Genomic DNA, 19,315 nt, shown 5'->3' with positions numbered 1-19,315 from the left:
ACTGTTCAGGTGAAATCACTTAATCAGGTTTATTCATGTATTGTGCACAATACAGAGAGCTTGTAGGACAATCAGTAACGAAGCAGGTCTGCATGAAAAGCTCTGCCAGGCAGAGACAACACATGAGTTTTATACAAAGGGATAAGGGATCCTAAGCCTGGGAAACAGACTGGTTCCCATGCAGCTTTGAAAAACAACGTCCAACCTTGTACATGTAACCAAAATAGTTTAACTTGGTGGGAATATACTGGAACTTAGAGTAAACATATAGCAATACAACTAACAGGTGGGACCTTATTGTAATTTTTCCACATCAGACTCATAATAGGACCATAGTTCATTTATGTATGGATTTCTCAAATAATTTTGTAATTCAGTACATTTATGTTTAAGAAAACATAAATGAACTGTATTTTTTGTATCTATTCGGTATCGACTGATACTTTTATCAGAAGTTTAAAAAAAAAAAGCGTATTGGTGCGTCCCTACTCGCAGATGGCTTTGCATACTCATGATGTTCAGAGAAAGACAGATTGTTGTGGCTAAAGTAAAGGTTGATAGAGAATAAATTATATCACTGAGGAAGCTCAGTTTTTATTGAATTTTGAGATAAGGGAAAATCAAAAGGTGGCCTGGAAGAAGAGCTGAGGGGTGTGAAGGTGGAAAGGAATGGAAGAATAAGAGAGATGACGTTGAAGGAGACAAAGGTGGAGGGGAAGGAGGCAGATGATGAAGATGATGACGAAGGCCGAGGACACGCTCCTGTCCAGACCCAACGGCTTCATTGGCCATGGTGCTGCTGTGACACTTCCATGAAGGTGCTCCTCTCCTTTTCCGTCTCCACCTCTTTATCCTGTTTTTTCAGATGCTTTTCCATCTTTTTCCTCTCTTTCTCCATCTTCTTATCCATCTTCGTCGCAATCCGCAAAGCCCTCCGTTCTTCCTCCAGCTCCTCCTCTAAAACCTTCCTCTCAAACTGTAGCTTTTCCGTCACTGATTCGAGTCTGGACGTCTTGCTGACAAACTTCTGCTTTTCCTCCTCCGCTTCCTTCCGGATCGACGTCAAGTGCTTCTTTTCCTGCAGCAGATTTTTGTTTATGGTTTGAAGCTTTTCTTTTTCCTTCCGCAGATCTCTCCGTTCTCGTCTCAGCTGTGATTTTAACTCGTTCAACTCTTTCATCTCCAGCTGTAATTCCTGGTTACTGTCCTTCATTTTCCTCTTCTCTTTCGCCAAATCTTTTTTCTCTGACTCCAGGCTTTTGACTTCCTTCCCCAGGCATTGCCTGAGTGCTTGCATCCACCTTTTTCTTTGACTCTTTGAGTTTCTTCTTTTCATTCTTAATCCGTCTCTTTCTCTTCCAGCTCCATGCTTACTTCCTCTAAATATATTATTGTCTCTTTCAGTTGTTTATCCATGTTCTTTAAATCCTTCTTGGCAGCCAGCAGGGTCTTTTTCCCCCTTCTCCAAAGCCTGCCTGTCCTGCTCTAGGTTGCCTCCTGTATTTTCCTTTTTGAACCATATTTCGTCTGTTGAAACCACATTTTTCTTTACATCAAAAGCTGACGATGTTCCAGTTACAAGCCATACAGAAACAACTGCAAACTGAGAACAGTACAGTGTATTTTTTATTGAAAATGTTCAAACACAGGGACGCCAAGCAGGTAAGCAGAAAACAGTAACTCTCCCCCCCCACCACAATGAAGAGTGTATGGACATTATTCTGACATTTTATGGATCATGTGGAATGTGTTTGATAAGGCATCGGTCCAGTTGGATTGAATGTACATGTCCACAGGAACTGTTCGTAACTGCACGGATGATAACCTGAACAGTTAAGACTAGTGAGAGTTGCTGACGGTGAACTGAGCTTACAGGGACAACGGGTTGTGTTTACAGGTGACGGCTGATCTGCGGGAATCGGTCCATTTATTCAGTTATTTCTCTACAGACTCAACATGGGAAATCACAAGTCCAAGTTTTAACCGTGGATTTATAAAAAGAGGTTCTAACAACCATAAAGTCTTACTAAAAATAATTTCAAAAAAAAAAAACAAGTGGATGTCTGACAGGTGTGCTGATTCTTCCTGTTCACAGGCCGATGGTGTAGGAGCGGCCGGCTGGATTGTGGATGGCAGAGCAGGAGGGCTCCGTCACTGCCCACTCGTACCAAACCTTCTTCCCATTGTTGCAGCGCCAGAATCGCACAACGATGTCATCGTCTCGGGATATAGTGATGGGTTGCTGTTAGAAAAAGGAAAGGATGTTTACTCCCTAAATCTAATTATTAAATTTCGACCCGTGTGGAGCTCTGACTTACTTTGAGTGGGAACAGAATGGGAAACCAGGAGAACATTCCAGGTGAATGTGTGTCTGGTTTTATACCTGCAACAAACGAGTTCATGAATTAAACCGCATCAACTGCCAAACATTACTTCTTCTTCTTTTTCTTCTTCACTCTAACTTACTAAGTGTGACATCTTTGTAGAGAATGGTTTCAAAGTAGCCTGCGAAGCCATGGAGCACAGAGTTGCAATCCACAGAGAAGCGAAGACACTGGTACCGGTTATTGTTCATGTCTGACAGAAAAAAAAAAAAGATAAACTTATTAATTTTAATAATGTCTTGTGATAATATTCTACAGCCTACAGCAGGGACAAGGTAAGCTAAAATACAACATGGTTGTATGTTTTGAAATGTTATACAATGACATTGATGACTGTCTACCTTTTGTGGGGTGTGTAAATGTGAAGCAGGGCTTAGGTTCCGCTAGCTGGTGGAAGTTATGGAGTCGCACAACGTATGGCGTCTCAAAATGACACTCTGGGTCCTTGTCGCGTTCCCGGCACCCTCGGACTTCGTTGTACAGCTTGGAGGAAGACAGGGGAGCCAGGTAGGACGTGTAGGAACAGGGGATGCTGACTCCATCGTCTGCGTTGAAGAGGAAAGAAAAATGATACACGACGCAAGCAAGCGGTGATGGGAATGAAGCAGAACAAATGCTTCTTCAGGGTTTCGCCCACTCAAATTTATTACTTTTTAAGACCGCTAAGAGTGAAATGTAAGACCTGGTAAGACTGAAGCTTGACCAACATGTTCTAAAACCAGTAAACCTCCAACATCAGAGTTTGTGTCGCACCAAATGTTGATCAGATTAGTGGCAGTAGCAGCATTGACTTTTTTCTGGGGATCTTTTGCCACTGTCACGTCAAAACTGTGACATTTCTGGAGTCTGTTTGTGGCTCTTGGCAGCAGCTTTTGCTCATCACACTAGACACGGCTCTCTACAGTCTTAATCCCCGTAATTCTAAGTTTTTTGACAGAATAAATGTAGCATTATGCAAGTTAGCATCACTGGTTCATTAGCGTCACTGGTTCATGAACCAATGATGAGTTGGATGTCATCCGGTGAACTGGTGATAAATTTGAACTTATTTAGGATAAGCACGAAAAAGCCAGCTAGGTATAAAGGGTCTATTAGCAGCTAGTTAGCGGTAGAATGTCATTTAGATGTCTACAGGCGACTCAAATTGTTGCCTGATAGAAAGGTCCAGCAGTAAAAATTATCTACAATATATGACACTAAACAGCCCTGCCACAACAAAATTTAAGACCTGTGATTAACGTATTTAAAACCAACTTGTTTTTTATTTATTTATGAATTTAAGACTTTTTAAGGATGCGCAGGCATCCTGTTCTTGTATATCCTAGAGCAGGGGTGGGCAACTCCAGGCCTCGAGGGCCGGTCTCCTGCAACTTTTAGATGCATCTCTACTTCAACACACCTGAGTCAAATAATGAGGTCATTAGCAGGACTCTGGAGAACTTGACTGCACTTAGGAGGTGATTCCGCTATTGGATTCAAGTGTGTTGGACCAGGGAGACATCTAAGAGTTGCAGGACACCGGCCCTCGAGGACCAGGATTGCCCACCCCTGTCCTAGAGAGACGTAGAGGTTTGTAGGAAGCTCCGGTATTAGTACCTTTGAGAAAGTGCTGCGCTCCATCCAGGCACTCGGGGGAGAGCTCATTGTCGCCAAACGAGCCCAGCAGCTCGCTGACGATGATATCGGCTTTCTCTGGTGCTTCCCACTCCCGCATGTCACATGACACCACAGTCACCTGGTCGCCCCACTCCTCGAAGCGCCAGTTCTCTAATCTGAACCAAAGAAGCTCTTTAAATTAAACAGTTAAGTCCTTTAAACGTTCCAGAAATGAAGCAGCTCTACTCACGTGATTACAGCATTGGGGTTTTTCTCAACAGCATATACTCTCAGCTTTCGGTCTGCCTGTCTGGCAGCGCGCAGGGATGCATTGACCAGAGGACCCCTTCCTGCACCCAACACCATCAACACCCTAAAACAACAAAACAAATTGATCAGACACTTCTGGTGCTTCATACACCTTAAAGTGTTTGTGGTACTATTGTGATAATGCTAAAAATGATGAGGAAAAAAAAAAAATTACTATTTACTTTTTAGGTAACCGTATGGCTGTCAATGTCATGGCACAGCATTCATAACAGCACAAATACTGCTCTTGAAAAACATGCCCATTTGAAATAAGTGTCTTCAGGACGCCACTTACAGAAGTGTGATATAACTGCACATAGTAACTGCATTTAATCGAAATTTTCAAATTTACTGATATTTATTGATTCTGTCTTGGGACAAAGAAAGGAAAATAATAGTATGACTAACCTTTCTGATAATGCTGACAAATATTTTTTTAAACACTTTTCTCCAGAACCAGTGATGTTTACAATCAGCCTGACGTCGTTTTAGGTGAGTAATTCAGCTAAGTGTACCTTATTGCTATTGAAAGATGCAGATTCTGACTGATATTTGTTGCATGAATGTGTATACGGTTATTTTTCTCTTGTTCTATCACATAAAATCCATTGAACTCCAGTGAATTTCTAACATAATGCCTCCCTGTGTTTCTTTTTTTAACCAAGAGTATTACAGGATGAAGGTAATGAAGGGTAGAGGGGAGCATTGACTGAGCTACAAATCATTACCCAGCTCAATTAAGAGTCCTAATTGTAATTTCATCCAAATATAAGAACATCTTACTTACTGAACATTAGTGTCTTTCTGCTCTTCTGGTACTCTGTCCAAAAGACATTTATATACAGCCTGAAAGAAACCAAGACTATTAGACAAATGTGCATTCTGCACAAAAAACATTTTAGATACAAGCATTATTTAGATTCAATTTAAGGTCAATAAATGTTTTCCCTTTCTCACCAGGCACATTTAAAAAGTCTCATGAGAAACTCACTTATTTAAAAATGGGTTTAAGGTGGTTTAAGGCCTTAACTTTAGATACATGAATGTAAGACTTTGTAAGGATGTGAGGCCAACCTGTGACTGTGATTGCATTTCGCAGCAGTCAAACATTATTCTTGAAAAATATTTCCATTTACAATATACCTATTATTCATATCACTAAATGCACTCTGTGACAGCCTTTAATTATGTTTTCAAATTTACCGACATTTATTGACGCTTTCGTGGAACAAAGAGTGGAGAAATTAAAGAAATAATAATATTTCCTATCACCATCGACAACTGCAATTTATTGAGAAAATAAATCAAAATTCTTGTCATGACAAGAAATCTTTCACAATAAATGCCCACACCCTCCTTAAAAATACAAAACAACATATGTCCATTGGCTCACCTGTTGGTACTGAGAATATTTAATGGGATCCTTCTCAAATACTTCATATGTCTGAGACTCCAGGTTGTCCATGAGGGGCTAAATGAAGGACAAAAAAAACAAGAAATCAATTTAGCTACAAATCAAAAAGCTGATTAAAGAAAAAAAAATTGTGAGCACAGAGTGGAGGTGTTGACCTGTAGAGGTGACTGCAGGTAGTCTTCGTAGCCTTTGGCAAACAGCTCATAGGCGTTGGGCGCAGGCCTGTTCTGGTTGAGGTATTCCAGGTATTGCAGGTAGGACCTGAAGTCCTTCTCAGTGTGCCGACTGGCGCCTGTGAAGATAAATTGAGCCTCCAACTGGAAAGACAAGTGTGTTTTTGTTAAAAAGGAAACTTTGAAATTTGGATAATCAGCCAAACCACCGGGAGCTTTGATGTCGGACCTTAAAAAGCCGGAAGATTATCCTCTGATGGGCCTTAGACAAAACAGGGAAGCCTTTCTTATTGGTTAGGAAGATGCTAGTGGGAAGCACAGCTGCTTTGATCGGCTCTCCCAGCCACTTATCGATCACAGCGTCTGACGGCATGTCTGCTCCCACTTCAATCGCTGCAAGAATAGAAAACGAGCACATTCTCAGTAGGGGAAAAAAAAAAGAGACTTGTAATGCTTTAATTTGCTGCCTGGCAGTGAGTTCTCTCACCAAGACAGATCCTCTTGTTGTAATCACAGAGGGTTCTGAATGAGTGCCACCTGAAAAGACAAAGATTGATAAAGAAACTGAGCCGCAGTTTTCATTTGATGCAGCTCTCCTGCTGATGAGGAAGCAGTATAAAACTAACCAGCTCCAGGTTTTTTCATCTGCACTCGTCTCGTCTAAGCAAGCGGTCGGTTCGTTCTCGATCAGGTCATCCCGCATGTCTTCTGGGGCCATCAACGGGACGCGGATCCAGAACTAACGAACAGAAAGAGAAGCTGGGGTTAAACGAGGACTGCAGCACGGATGCGTCAAATCCAATTACAGGCGTCCGCCGGATGCCCCGATGCTGTGTCTTACGTTTGAGGTGTGGTGTCCAGTGTGGATGTGGTTTAGCAGCATTCGGGCCAGATTGGCATTATTGGGGCCCTTCAAAGGGATCATGAAGACAGGCAGACCCAGGTAGGCTGAGAAGTTCAGTTCCTGTGTGAGAGCCTGGAGAGAAACGCAGAAAAGCAAAAAGATGAGAGGAGAAAGTGACGGCAGATGCAAACAGAGAGGAGCTCTGATGAGACAAAGGAACTGCCCAGCCTCACAGCGGCAAAGGAAGTGAAAAATGTTCAGACTGAGGAACGTACAGCTTCCGAGTTCCTCCGTTCCGTCTCTAATTCTGAATCCGCGTCGACCCATTGGGAGAGCTTCCCAACAATCAGAGTATTCCAGTCTACAAAAAGACAGAGAATAGCCAATTTATTGTTTAAAAAAAACAAAAAAACATGTCCTCCATTTGCATTTACCATCAATCAGTTCAATATCGACATTTGTAAACCAGTTTACTGATGGAAGGTTCTGAGCCAGATCACCCCAGTTTTATCTGCATTAACTTTTGTGTTAAACGTTAAATTATCAGAGGCTCCCTCATTCTAGATAGCCTGATTTATTTATTTGGTCATTTTCAACCTTTACATACACAAGTAAAAATAAAAAACCCAATGCTTAGGTCTGTCGCAATAAACAACAAATCAATTAATCGCATCATCATTTTCCTCTCTTTTTCTGCCAAAGACTGGATGACAAAAGTCTTCAGTCTGGTAAATTGGTCTCAACTAGCCTTTATTTTGAAGGACAATTTTCTTTATGGAGACTTCATAATTCATTTCATTTTTGGTTTCTCTTGTTTTGTTTTGGATATTTACAATGTCTTCCAGTTTCAGTGTTCAATGTCGGTTAGAATTTAACGTTTTGGATCTTCGGGAATGGGTTCTTGCATTATTGTGCAATTATTGTTACATTACTTGAAAATGGTGTCAAAAGAACAATGTCATCATTTGTCGCAATAACTTCTGGGGCAATTTATTGTCCAGCAAAAATTTGTTATTCTGACAAATTATGCTGAAAAATACAAAAACACAAAACAAAATAAAACGGCAAGACAAAACTAGGAATTTAAATATTGAAATTCCTGTGGGTGGCAAGAATACGAAGTGTAGACCGAAAATCTGCAGATGGAAGCATAACTTTATAGATTTGGTTTCTGATACAATGTCACACGAACGGGTCAAGCTTTGACGGGTCACTAACGTGTCATGGAGAATGTACATGTACAATGCATGCACATTCATGTCAGTGCATGGTAGTAGTGTATTAACAGACAGTACTAACACTGATACCACTTTGATAGAAAACTGGGATGTATTTGGCTGGGATGTTATTTGTCGAAACACAGAAATATCACACAGTGGTATCCGACTCTCTGATTCATGATCACAGTATTTGTGTTCCTAGACCTACAAGATTAATGAAAATGAATTCTTCTACAAAGTTACCTTGTTTATTTGGATGTAGGTCTGTCTTATTTTAAATCAACAGTTTAAAATGAAACTGAAAGCCATGCAAGTTCAATCTGATTACACAGCTGCTTACGATAGTCAAGTCAAAATTATGAGCAAATTTAAGAAGACGTATCGACTAAAGTGGAGTAGGTACATGTTGAAAAACAACAGACGGAAATAAATTTTTTAAAAAGCACATGAGTGGCTTTTTAATTAGTTTTAGAAATAAAACTATATAAATAAAATAAAAGGGCAAACAGGGGATTTTTGTCCAAAAGTTACACAGAAAATAGTTGCTAGAATTCCTGTTTAACTCTGCTTAAGCATAACTAGGTCATAAAATTAGATACTTTGATGCATTTAGTTTTGCTGGACGTCTGTATAGTAAACATTTTCATGTTCATGACTAATGTTAAGATGTTTTACATGATCTAATATTAATAGCATTAAAAGTATTAGTCAACATGAAATGCATACTTTAAAGTTCTTTCAAAAAAAAAGAGAAAAACCTTGAAACTCAACTTCATTTCCTAATCGGCATTTGGTTTGCATTTTTCTGGACACGGTTAAACATTACTCAATTGATACTTTATATAAGCCATCTGAGGAATTTCAAAGAGTAGGAAAATGGCCAATTATTTTTCTAACTGTAAATAAAAAACAGTACATCTCCTAGCTTTGCTGTGGCATAAAAACTAACCTCTTCCACAAAGCAGCAGGTCTGAACGGGTCTGGGCTCCGGATCTGGACTTAGCGGGCTCCAACTCAGACTCTCTCTTGAACCTCGGATGGAACAGGGGCATGCACAGGAAGTCAAACCTGTGGAGGAAAAATGAACCTTAAATAACACCGACACGCTTAAAATAGACGCCTGGAGAACAGCGACAGGCACTTCCTAGAACACGTTTTGAAAAGGCGAGGAAATATTAAACACAACAGCCCACGCTCCAGTTATAAACATTTCAGAGGATCATCAAGCATCGTTGTGATGCGGGCACGTGCTGAGAACTCGCCGGCTAGCTTAGCCAGCATCCCGCTCTGACAAAAACCAACAAGCGCAGGACGGATTATTACGGCTAAAAACCGACACGCAGGGTCGAACACTCTCCTCACCCGAGTCTGGCGACCGCAGCTAACGTGTCAGCTATCTCTGGCACGCAATTCAAATCTCTCCCACAGGACACTCTGCTCCCCGTACTGGCGGACGCCATGGCTTCTGTCCGACTGAACAGGGGGGACCGTCTTGCTCCGTCGTTCGGGGAAACTGGCGCCATTTTGGATCCAAAAGGACGTGGAAAGGCACCGCCGGAGGAGGCATTCAGAGCCAAAATGGCTTCACAAGGACGCCGGTTGCATATCCCGTAAATTACCGCGATAATTATCCAGTGTCGGGAATTTTTCCAAATTCCCTTAATTCAGTGACATACATAAATAAAATAAATGAATTAATGAAACCATACATACATATGGAAACGTTTTTGATAAATGTCAAGGGAAAACCGAAAACTCTAATGTAACTATTGAACAATATCCTAATATATAATTATGATTTTAAAAAGCTCTATATATTTTTAAAAATAGTCTTAATACACGAAAAGTATATCATAATAGCACAAAGTCCCATTCAGAGTCTTCAGTGATTTTTCTGGCCACAGCCATTACTCCCAATATTGGTTCTTTAATCACACTAAAGCAGGTTACTATATCATCTATTTTCCCTTTAGGATTAACAAAGTGTTATAAATTGAATTAATGTACCTGCAATTGTTTACTGTATAAAGAAAAAAAAAGATAAACCAAAAATAAATAAATAAATAATCTAAGCTGTTGATATACTGGTGGTTCTAGCTCTCATCTGCTGAATGAAAGCAAAATAAAAATGTAACTGTTTCATAACTAGATAACCTGCTCACCACACACACACACATCTACATATTCACACTCTCTTCTCAGAATGAAAGCTTTGCAGAAAGAGGCTTCACTACATATCAAATTCACAGCAAGAAGAGTGAAACATTGCTTACAGATATGTTTGTACATGTATGCAGTGCAAGCTGCAGCATTTGTTAGAGCTATAAAAGGATAAAAAGGCACCCTTAGGAGCAGATAAAAAAGTGGACTTCGAGGGAATGATTCTTCATCAGAACCCTAGCTGTGTTTGGAAAACATATGGCTTTTGTCAGATCATTGCTTGGTTTTCTTGTGGACTACCAATCTTCTATGTTAACTGAAAGGATTTACAGATTGTGTGATCAACCCAGCTATTTACGGCTTTTTTCAACACTAATATGGCTCTGGAAGATATTTGTTGCTTCAAAGACAAGCCTGCGCAGCAATTGTTTCCTTTTCCAGCTTTGGAGACAGATTATCACAACCTTGAGTTGGAAAGACTGAAGACATCTCAGACAAACTGGGGGGATCCACAGCACATTTTCATACCACCTTTCCCCCAAGCCACCCCATTCATCAGCAGACGCACGTCTCGTTTCAGACCACCAAACCATGCGCTGACCGTGCAAAGGCCTTTCCCTCTGTCTCATGGAACAACAACCTTGGGTTTCATTTTCCAAGGTGGCGTAATTGCAGCAGCAGACACACGTGCCAGCGCGGGCGGCCTTGTTGCATGTCCGGCTGTACACAAGATCACCCCTATTCACTCCCATTTAGTGGTCACCTCCTCAGGCAGCGGTGCAGACTGCATGCTTTGGGAGCGCATCCTGATCAGAGAGATCAGACTATATGAACTGCGGCATAAGCGTCGACTCTCCATAAGAGCTTCTGCCAAACTTCTTTCCTTTATGTTGCATCCATTTAAAGGGACTGATGTGTGTGTGGCACTAACTCTGTGCGGTTGGGAAAAGGAAGGAGGGAGTTCTGGACTGGTTCACAACTTTGGCAACCAATCTCTTGTGACTGATGTAAGCTCTTCAGGCACTGCCGGCAACACTTCAGCAACAGATCCGCTATCCCCAAATAGTGGCCCACAGGTTATCTACGTGTGCAGCGATGGCGCCCGACTGCAAGGAGATATCATCTCTGTTGGATCAGGGTCTCCTTATGCTTATGGAGTCCTGGATGGGGGTCTGAGTTGGGGTTTGAGTAAAGAAGAAGCCATCTCCTTGGCAAGAGAAGCAGTTTTCAGAGCCACTCATAGGGATGCCTACTCTGGAAACAATGTGGATCTTTTTCACATCGATGCCCAGGGTTGGATCCAAAGACCAAGGGAGGACCTGAAAGAAGAATATTACAGAGAGTTGGAGAGAAGGTCCAAGCGCAGAAGAGAAAAGAAAAAGAGAGATACAATAGAAAGCAGTTAGAGCAAACAACACAAGGGAACTGTGTTGGGCTTTGGAGATGAAAATTATGCACCTAGGCTGATCAAAAAGTAGTTATAAGTTGTGGTAAACCTCTTCTAGTTTTTAAGGGTACTTCATGAAACTTATAGACCTTTAGGGATATTCCCTAAAGTTAAATTCCCTAAATGTTACATTAGGAAAATGGTAGCTAACATTCAAGGAATCTTTATGTAACCCAGAGGTAACATAATCAAAGTTGTAGATAACCTTCAATGGACCTCTATAGAACGTTAAAGATTTTCTACAAAGAGTTCAAAACAACTTTTATTTACCTTTTGGGGATTGTCCTCTGAACACTAACATTGTAAGAACATTGTGAAAGTTGCATGTATTGTTCCAAGACTCTTTGTGGAAATTTCCCTGAAGATTCTTTAAAGGGTACATAACTAAAGTACTATTTAACCTTGCGGAAAAAGTTACATAACTAAATTACTTAACCTTCTGGATAACATTGTGAATTGAACATATTCTTCTTTGAACTTGTAGAGAACATGTCAGTTCCTAAATGTCACACTATTAAGGGAGAGAACCTCCTGGTAACATGCCCTCCATGTTCTCTGAAGGATATAAATTATATAACCCTCTGAGGATGTTCCTCCAAGTAAACTTCAGGGACTGTTCAAAAATAATAACCAAAAGTTCAAACCGTTTTGGAAATCTTCCCTCAGGTTCTGGTAAGGTTAGTGCTCGTTGGGTACGTCCTTCAACAACCCATTAAATTATTTGGAAGTTAGTCTACACAAAATAAGGTTCAAAATCTCGCTTTTTTCCCTTTGTTTGGGCGTGACATATTTTTGACTGTTTCAGTCAATCACCACACGGGGGCGCTGTGTAATTTTTGCAGCCATGAAGAATAAGTCTTCCTGCTCTTGCCGGAAGTTGCTTGCTCATCGCACTCTTTCAAAGATGGCTCTTGCTAGTGTGTTAAGTAGTGATTGTCCGGATTTTTCGTCTGATTATCGGCAGCCGTTCGCTTTCGGCTGCGGTTCCGGACAGAACGAAGGAGAATCTGAAGCTGGACCGGGGGAAAGTCTCAGTTTTTCCGTTAAGAACTCGCTGCTCGCTGGGGATGAAGATGGCGTTGAGAGGAAAATAGAGTTTCTGCACGGCACAACCACATTAGCGTTTAAAGTAAGTGCAGTAATCTTTTGTTGTTGCTAGACGTTTTCATTAGAGTCATACTAATTGGATATGTTTCCTAAAGAGCATTTAGATTTGGTATAAATCACACGCAATGATTCATATCAGACAATGACCCAAACGTTAGCTTGGTGCCGCTAGCTCGGCTAAAAACTGCTTTCTCATGGCAGAGAAACTCACTGGTTTATTGATGAATAATGTCAAAAACAGAAGACCGTTAATTCCATACGTAGCTTTACCAACCTTTTTACCTCTACAAGTAGACATTAATCTGTACATCTTTTTATTCCCATATTGTAATTTTTCATAACATTACATCTTCAGATAAACTAGTTGCGTCCTGGACCCTGTGTTGTTGTCTTTGGTAGTAAGAAAGCAGACAGTGAATGCCCCAGATCTCTAGCCTGTGTTGTTATTATCTTATGGCAGCTATGTGACATTATGTTTATTCTTTAAAAAAAAATAAAAAATAGAAATGCCAAGAGGACCTGTCATCATTCTGTATAGGGGGCTACAAACCAAATAATAAATAAAAGTTAAAATGGATAACTAAATATAATTAACAGATAAATAAAAATTAAACAATATTATATAACGATCTTTTAGATTAGGATTCATTTCTTGCAAGTTAAGACAGATTCATGGCACCAGTCAACATTCTGAAATGAATTGAGTTCTGTTATTGTAAAATTTGCTTCAAACTCAGGACCGATTCCAAACTCCTATAATTTGATGTTTTTTATGTAGACAGAAACATAAAAGTAACTCATCTTATGCCGAAGCAGAAGATGGATTACTTCCATGGGGAGATGGATTATTTTCTCTCCTTAAAAATAATTAAAATTGTAGTTTCCATTTTTTTTCTGACCGCTGTACTATGAAAGTAGGTGAATAGCATCAACATATTAAATTTTTTCCTTGTTTCTTTGAAAAATAGAGATTAGCAATGATATAGTTTTGAAAATGCTTTTTTTATTGGACTTTATTAGTAAACATAAATAGATTCAAGATTAGTAGCTGAAATTTACAGAAACAAAGAACCATGTTTTACATTTACCTGATATGTGTTGTTTTGACCATAATTGTTTAAACAATGTTGCCATACCTAAATTTGTATTTTGTTGATTCCTGTGTTATAACACTTGATTAGTTACTGTGAATGGAGCATAACACGGGTCTTCTCCCCTTGTATCATTCAGTTCCAGCATGGAGTTATCGTGGCGGTGGACTCTCGGGCCACGGCGGGCTCCTACATCGCCTCGCAGACGGTGAAGAAGGTGATCGAGATCAACCCTTACCTCCTGGGGACGATGGCCGGAGGCGCCGCAGACTGCAGCTTCTGGGAGCGCCTGCTCGCCCGTCAGTGCCGCATCTACGAGCTGCGCAACAAAGAGCGCATCTCTGTGGCGGCCGCCTCGAAGCTGCTGGCCAACATGGTGTACCAGTACAAAGGCATGGGACTCAGCATGGGCACCATGGTGTGTGGCTGGGACAAGAGAGGACCTGGTAAGCACAACAAATGCATTGAACATGTGCTTTTTAAAAAAAGAAAATAATAATAAAATTACTAGAAGTAGATTTTAGTTAAATTTTCTTTACCTTAATAAAACATTATATAAAGTACATCTTTTTAAAATCATTGTTTGCGGCTCAAAGCAAGTTTTATTTTATAGCAGCGGGAGCAAAAGTGGCTCTTTGAATAGGAAAAGGTAGTTGACCCCTAGTGTAGACTCTGCAAATCTGGTGGAGATATACCCAAGAATACTTGCAGTTGCACAAAAAGTTGTGCAAAATATTTTTTCAGGGAGCTAAATACAAATGCATGTCACACTTTTTAGTTGTTTTTTATTGTTATTATTATGAAAAAAAGAAAACCACACGTCATTTTTCTTTCTCCTTTGTATTTGTGCACGACTTTGTGTTGGCCTGGCTGTAGATGGGAAGCATTTTTCTCAGAACTCAGGAGATTAACAAATGTGCAGTTCCGTTGCCTAGCCAGTAGATGGTGCTGCAGCGCCTCCTTTCCTCTCCCCTTGTTGATAATGTCACGCTATGCATTTTGGATGCCACACGCTGCAAGGCTCTACATCAGAAGGTGTGTTTAAAGAGGCCACCACAGTGACACAGTAATAGGAAATCAATGATCCCTATGGGCTAGTGAGAGTGCCGCCGGATGATGGGCGGCGGGGGTCTCTGCTGGGACAATCCGGGTCGCACGTATAAATGCCACGACATGGAACGGTGATCAATGCCAGCTTTATCTTGTAAGGCTGACGCCGGCGCTGGACACGCGCCTGATCCCCAGCAATCAATTGAGGAAATAAGGATCCTGTTATGAGTTCAACAGGTCAAGCAATGTAAATATGTCCGCGCTCAGCGCCTTTGTGACCGAGCGGAGAGGTAAATGTCAGGATAATTAAATCAATCACCATAAGGCAGAAAGCTCATTAAGCCGACTACAACCACGTCAAGTGCACTTATTCCCCGCAGATGAAGTTTCTTAAGCTGCATGCAAAATAAATGGAATAATAGCCACGCTAAGGAGCCTGACAAATGCGGCTCCGTGTAATAACATTACATATTATGACACTTTGTAATCAGCGTACAGTTAACAGCTTTTATTTCAAGGGGAAAAAAAGTGACGGCGTAATGTACAGACTCCTTTCAAGGACAGGACAGGTTTGTAATAGGGTCGCATATGAATAATCGGGCCTCATTAGAGGAAAGAAGGGTACCGTGTGATCTGAAGCCTCGTCAGACGACCAGTGTGGCAGATGGGTTTTTACCGCCGCTCCCAAGAGGATGATGTAACGACTTCTTTTTTTTTTCTTTTTTTTTGTCCCTACTCATTTTTAAATGGATTCAAGGACCGACCCAGTGGATGGCAGTCGTCCATGCACCACGCCGCGCTCATCACCTACATCTAAATACTGTTACTCCAGCCAGCTGCACAGCCTGCTGCTTAAAAAGGAACTCCTTAAGCACCTGTCAGCCGGTTGATAAAGTAGAAGAAGTCTCCGTCGGCCGGCGCGGCCTCACCGTCCGGACTGTGTTTCCGCTGCCTCCGCTCGTCGTTTCTTTCGCGAGCACGCACGGCGGCTGAGTCAGAGTTGGAGGGGGCAGAGACTATGAAGCGAAGCCACATTGGCTCCACAAAGGCCCCAGGTGTGCGCTCGTATACCGCTTCTATACTTGGACCTCTTAAAGAGTCCTCAGCCCTCCCCGCAACCCCTTCCATCAAGCATGCCACTCGACAAAAGAGGGCCGCCTTTACAGTTCCCTTTCCCTGCCTATTATGTTTTTAACGAGTCCCTCGCAGTTTCCAAGTGGAACAGGCAGGTCTTGGAATGGCAAATTACCCCCGTGCGCACGCCGGCGCTGGATGATTATCATGGCAATCTAACGACAGGCTCAGGAAGCTGCAATTTGCCAGCTGAAACCAATACTAAGATTCTTTTCCTTTCTTGCTTCTTTCCTTTTTTTTTTTTTTCTTTTAACGCCCTGAAAAGCAAGTGGCTCTCGAGCTTTAATAGACTGTCACTAGTTAAGCTGAGAATCAGCGAGCGGGGTTGATCTGCATGCGTTCCCGGATTGGTTTTCACAGGTTTCAGCTCTGTGAAAGCGTTCTGAGGAAGAAAAAAAAAAAAAGGGAGAAAAAAAAATTCATGCCTTTTTGCAGGCTGGCTTCTTTTCACCGCTCGTGGGCGAACTCGCAGGCTGGTGTTCGTCACTCTGGAGCCGGGCCCGTGGGGAGCGTGTGTCACGGCTCAGAACAAAATGTTGCGCATGTGTCCGTGACGCGTGGTGTGGAGCAAACTGTCCCTCACATGTCCGTCGAAGCGTTGCGGAAGTTGCGTTCGCTCGAGGGCTTACGGCGGGGCGGGTGGGCGAGCTCACGGCCCCAAACTCCGTGTAGACGGCTGCGAACGTGCCCGTCTGATGTCCACGGGATGTGAGCACGCTGTAGTAGTGTTGTTTTTTTCATTTTCTCATCCTCCACGATGAGGCGTGAGCCGCAGTTACCTGGACAGCTCAGGTTATGGGTCGATAGTTAATTTTTGGCCTGTTTGCAGAGAATCAATAAGAACCAGAGAAGGGGGCCTTTGGGCAGACGGCGTTATGGGGCCACGCCTCGTCAGCAGGTTCCGTGGTCGGCTTCATTTTGCTTGAAGAGGATGCAGCTGTTCATATCTGCCAGCCCTCGCTTCACTTGGAGGGGCTGCAGCTGCTCTTATTTTCTCTCCGGAGGATGTGCATGTGTATGTGTGTGTGTGTGCACGCGTTTACAGACTTGTGTGTTTTGTGCTACATCATTTTAGCAACACCTGAATCGGGAGAAGTGACTCCCCCGACGCCACCTCCTCACCTTCCCGACCTACCTTTTTGCCCTCTCTCTTTAGGGCTGTACTACGTTGACTCGGAGGGCAATCGGGTGTGCGGCGACCTGTTCGCGGTGGGCTCAGGCTCCATGTACGCCTACGGCGTAATGGACAGCGGCCTGCGGCACAGCCTCAGTGTGGAGGAGGCTTGCGAGCTGGGCCGCCGTGCCATCTACCAGGCGACGTACCGTGACGCCTACAGCGGAGGGCAGGTCAACTTGTACCACGTCCACAGCGAAGGTTGGACACGGGTCTCCCAGACTGACGTGCTGACGCTGCACCAGCAGTACAAAGAGCAAGCGTAACGGAAGGGGAAGAAGGAAGTTGAGAGGAGTGGTTGGAGAGGGGGGGAAAAAGAAAAAGTTTTCTAAATTCCAATCTTTAAAAATGTTCTGAAAGGTTAACACATAATAAAAAGGTCTCAGTTACTCATCACCTTCCAGTTTCATCACTTCTGTTACTCGTTGCTAGCTTCATATTGTACATGTTAACAATGCCAGTAAGCTCCACTCACCTTGTACAGAGGGATAATTTGAGGGGCTGCAGAGAGGGCGCCGATGATTCAAACAAGCTTAACTCAGTGTGGGAGTAGTGTGGTGCTCACCCGGTGTACCATTCATTTCAGGTCCTACCCTTGAAAACTAAAATATCTTCCACAATAAAGCCTGTGTTCTTTCTCAAAATTGTGCCTCTGCGGTTTCTGTTTAACTTTCGGTCAAAGGATGTACAGATTAAAGCCAATAGAAAACCAGTGATCACAGATCAATCAACGTTTTGGTAGGATTTTCACACATTTATTTCTTATATAATCCTCAATGGCCACTGTGGGAGAACCCTCCTTTGTAATTGTCCAGAGGTAGATTGTTATAGCAAAATACAATGCAATAATGAAACATTGTGATTAAAACACTCAAAAAGTACATTGATAAAATATATATATATATATATATATATGAAAAAAATACTTTATTCTTTTTCATGTGTCTTATCCTGGTTTATTTTTCATGTTTTTTACGTTTTACCCTCTGTAAAGCACTTTGTGTAACCTAGTGGTTATTTGTAAATACAAATTTATAATTATTAGTGCAGTGCATTTGAAGAGCCAAGCAGATTTTTCATGATCTGCACAAATATTTGAAACTTGTAAGATTAGTCACAATTATAAACAGGTGAAATATCTACTAATGTTTCTTTAACTCATCTATGGGGTTCCGTATGTACAGTAGATGTAAATGGTGAAAAATTAACAGCAACTTGAATTATTTAGAGTGGGGAAAAAAGGGATTAAATTTTCAATGTCATATTTTAACCATGTTATTCAGTGACTTATAAATGTTCCACGTTTAACTAATATTTAACTAGCGAACTAGACATTCAGTTTGAACACTGAATATCTAGTACAGGTCAACTTATATATATATGTATGTATATTAGCTTCAAGCTCTATATATTTAGCTTCAAGCTAGATATATAGTTGTAGCTGTATATACAGCATATAGTTATTGAAGCTAAATATATAGCTTCAAGCTAAGTATTTAGTGAACTAAATATTTAATTAGCTCTATAAGCTAAATATTTAGCTTTCTAACTATTTAGTTGGCAAACAAATTATTTATTTTATTTAGCTTCAAGGTTAAGCTCATTAGTTAGCTAACTAAGATCATTAGTTAGCTAACTAATGAGCTTAATGTTTATTAGTTAGCTTCAAGCTAAACATTTGGCTTTGTGCTAAATAATTAGCTTGCTGATAATTTTTTTTTTGGGACTAACTTCACAAACAGCAACCCATACATACGCAGCTCTGATAAGTAGATAAGTATACTTATAGGTTTTTGTGAGTTAAATTAAAAACACTGATCTCTAACCATGGCCAAAGCTAGTGAGACAAAATGTACAGTGTTATTTCATCCATTGTAATGAATCCAAAAGCAGAGCTTTTGAAGTTACATTTCTACATGACCTCAAATTGACCAGTTGTTGCATTAGAAACCAGCAGTTATTGAATGCAGGCTGCTGGTTGCGTAATTAAATCATTAATTAAAAGGGCTGTGTTTAAAATAGTAGTGTGGGGTTTAATCAGTGAGTTTATTCATTCTGTGAAAAATCAGTTAGCTCCTATTTAAGCATAAATGTAGCTACTGTTAGGCATGCTGGTTATTGTCCACTCTGAAATCCTGAGTCAGATGGATGGTTTCTGGAAGAGCATGCTTTGATTAAAGCTGATGTGAGAGTTGAAAATGTACACAGAAGC

The 19,315-nt window shown here is 41.3% G+C and overlaps 3 protein-coding genes across 3 annotated transcripts; 2 read left to right on the top strand and 1 right to left on the bottom strand.

The window, feature by feature from the left end:
* Positions 1 to 1,608: 1,608 nt before the first annotated feature.
* prmt5 (protein arginine methyltransferase 5) lies at positions 1,609 to 9,478 on the bottom strand. Its single transcript, XM_032566531.1, has 16 exons — positions 9,303 to 9,478; positions 8,890 to 9,008; positions 6,996 to 7,081; positions 6,718 to 6,852; positions 6,503 to 6,615; positions 6,364 to 6,413; positions 6,106 to 6,269; positions 5,859 to 6,020; positions 5,683 to 5,760; positions 5,077 to 5,135; positions 4,231 to 4,353; positions 3,981 to 4,156; positions 2,726 to 2,929; positions 2,467 to 2,577; positions 2,319 to 2,383; positions 1,609 to 2,242 (listed from the first exon to the last, which is right to left on the bottom strand). Exons 1-16 carry the CDS (start codon positions 9,461 to 9,463, stop codon positions 2,090 to 2,092), a joined length of 1,959 nt encoding a protein of 652 aa, XP_032422422.1. The 5' UTR covers positions 9,464 to 9,478; the 3' UTR covers positions 1,609 to 2,089.
* Positions 9,479 to 10,355: 877 nt separating this feature from the next.
* On the top strand, positions 10,356 to 12,537 carry psmb11a (proteasome 20S subunit beta 11a). The gene has a single exon (XM_032566419.1). It carries the CDS (start codon positions 10,478 to 10,480, stop codon positions 11,504 to 11,506), a length of 1,029 nt encoding a protein of 342 aa, XP_032422310.1. The 5' UTR covers positions 10,356 to 10,477; the 3' UTR covers positions 11,507 to 12,537.
* psmb5 (proteasome 20S subunit beta 5) lies at positions 12,411 to 17,747 on the top strand. The gene is made up of 3 exons (XM_032566421.1): positions 12,411 to 12,676; positions 13,885 to 14,191; positions 17,086 to 17,747. The coding sequence occupies exons 1-3, from the start codon at positions 12,452 to 12,454 to the stop codon at positions 17,367 to 17,369; spliced, it is 816 nt and encodes a 271-aa protein (XP_032422312.1). The 5' UTR covers positions 12,411 to 12,451; the 3' UTR covers positions 17,370 to 17,747.
* The last annotated feature ends 1,568 nt before the right edge of the window (positions 17,748 to 19,315 follow it).

The sequence above is a fragment of the Xiphophorus hellerii genome, chromosome 6 (assembly GCF_003331165.1).
Source record: "Xiphophorus hellerii strain 12219 chromosome 6, Xiphophorus_hellerii-4.1, whole genome shotgun sequence".
Lineage (NCBI taxonomy): Eukaryota > Metazoa > Chordata > Actinopteri > Cyprinodontiformes > Poeciliidae > Xiphophorus > Xiphophorus hellerii.
Note: the sequence above shows the minus strand (reverse complement) of the source record. Positions and strands in the feature narration are given on the sequence as shown.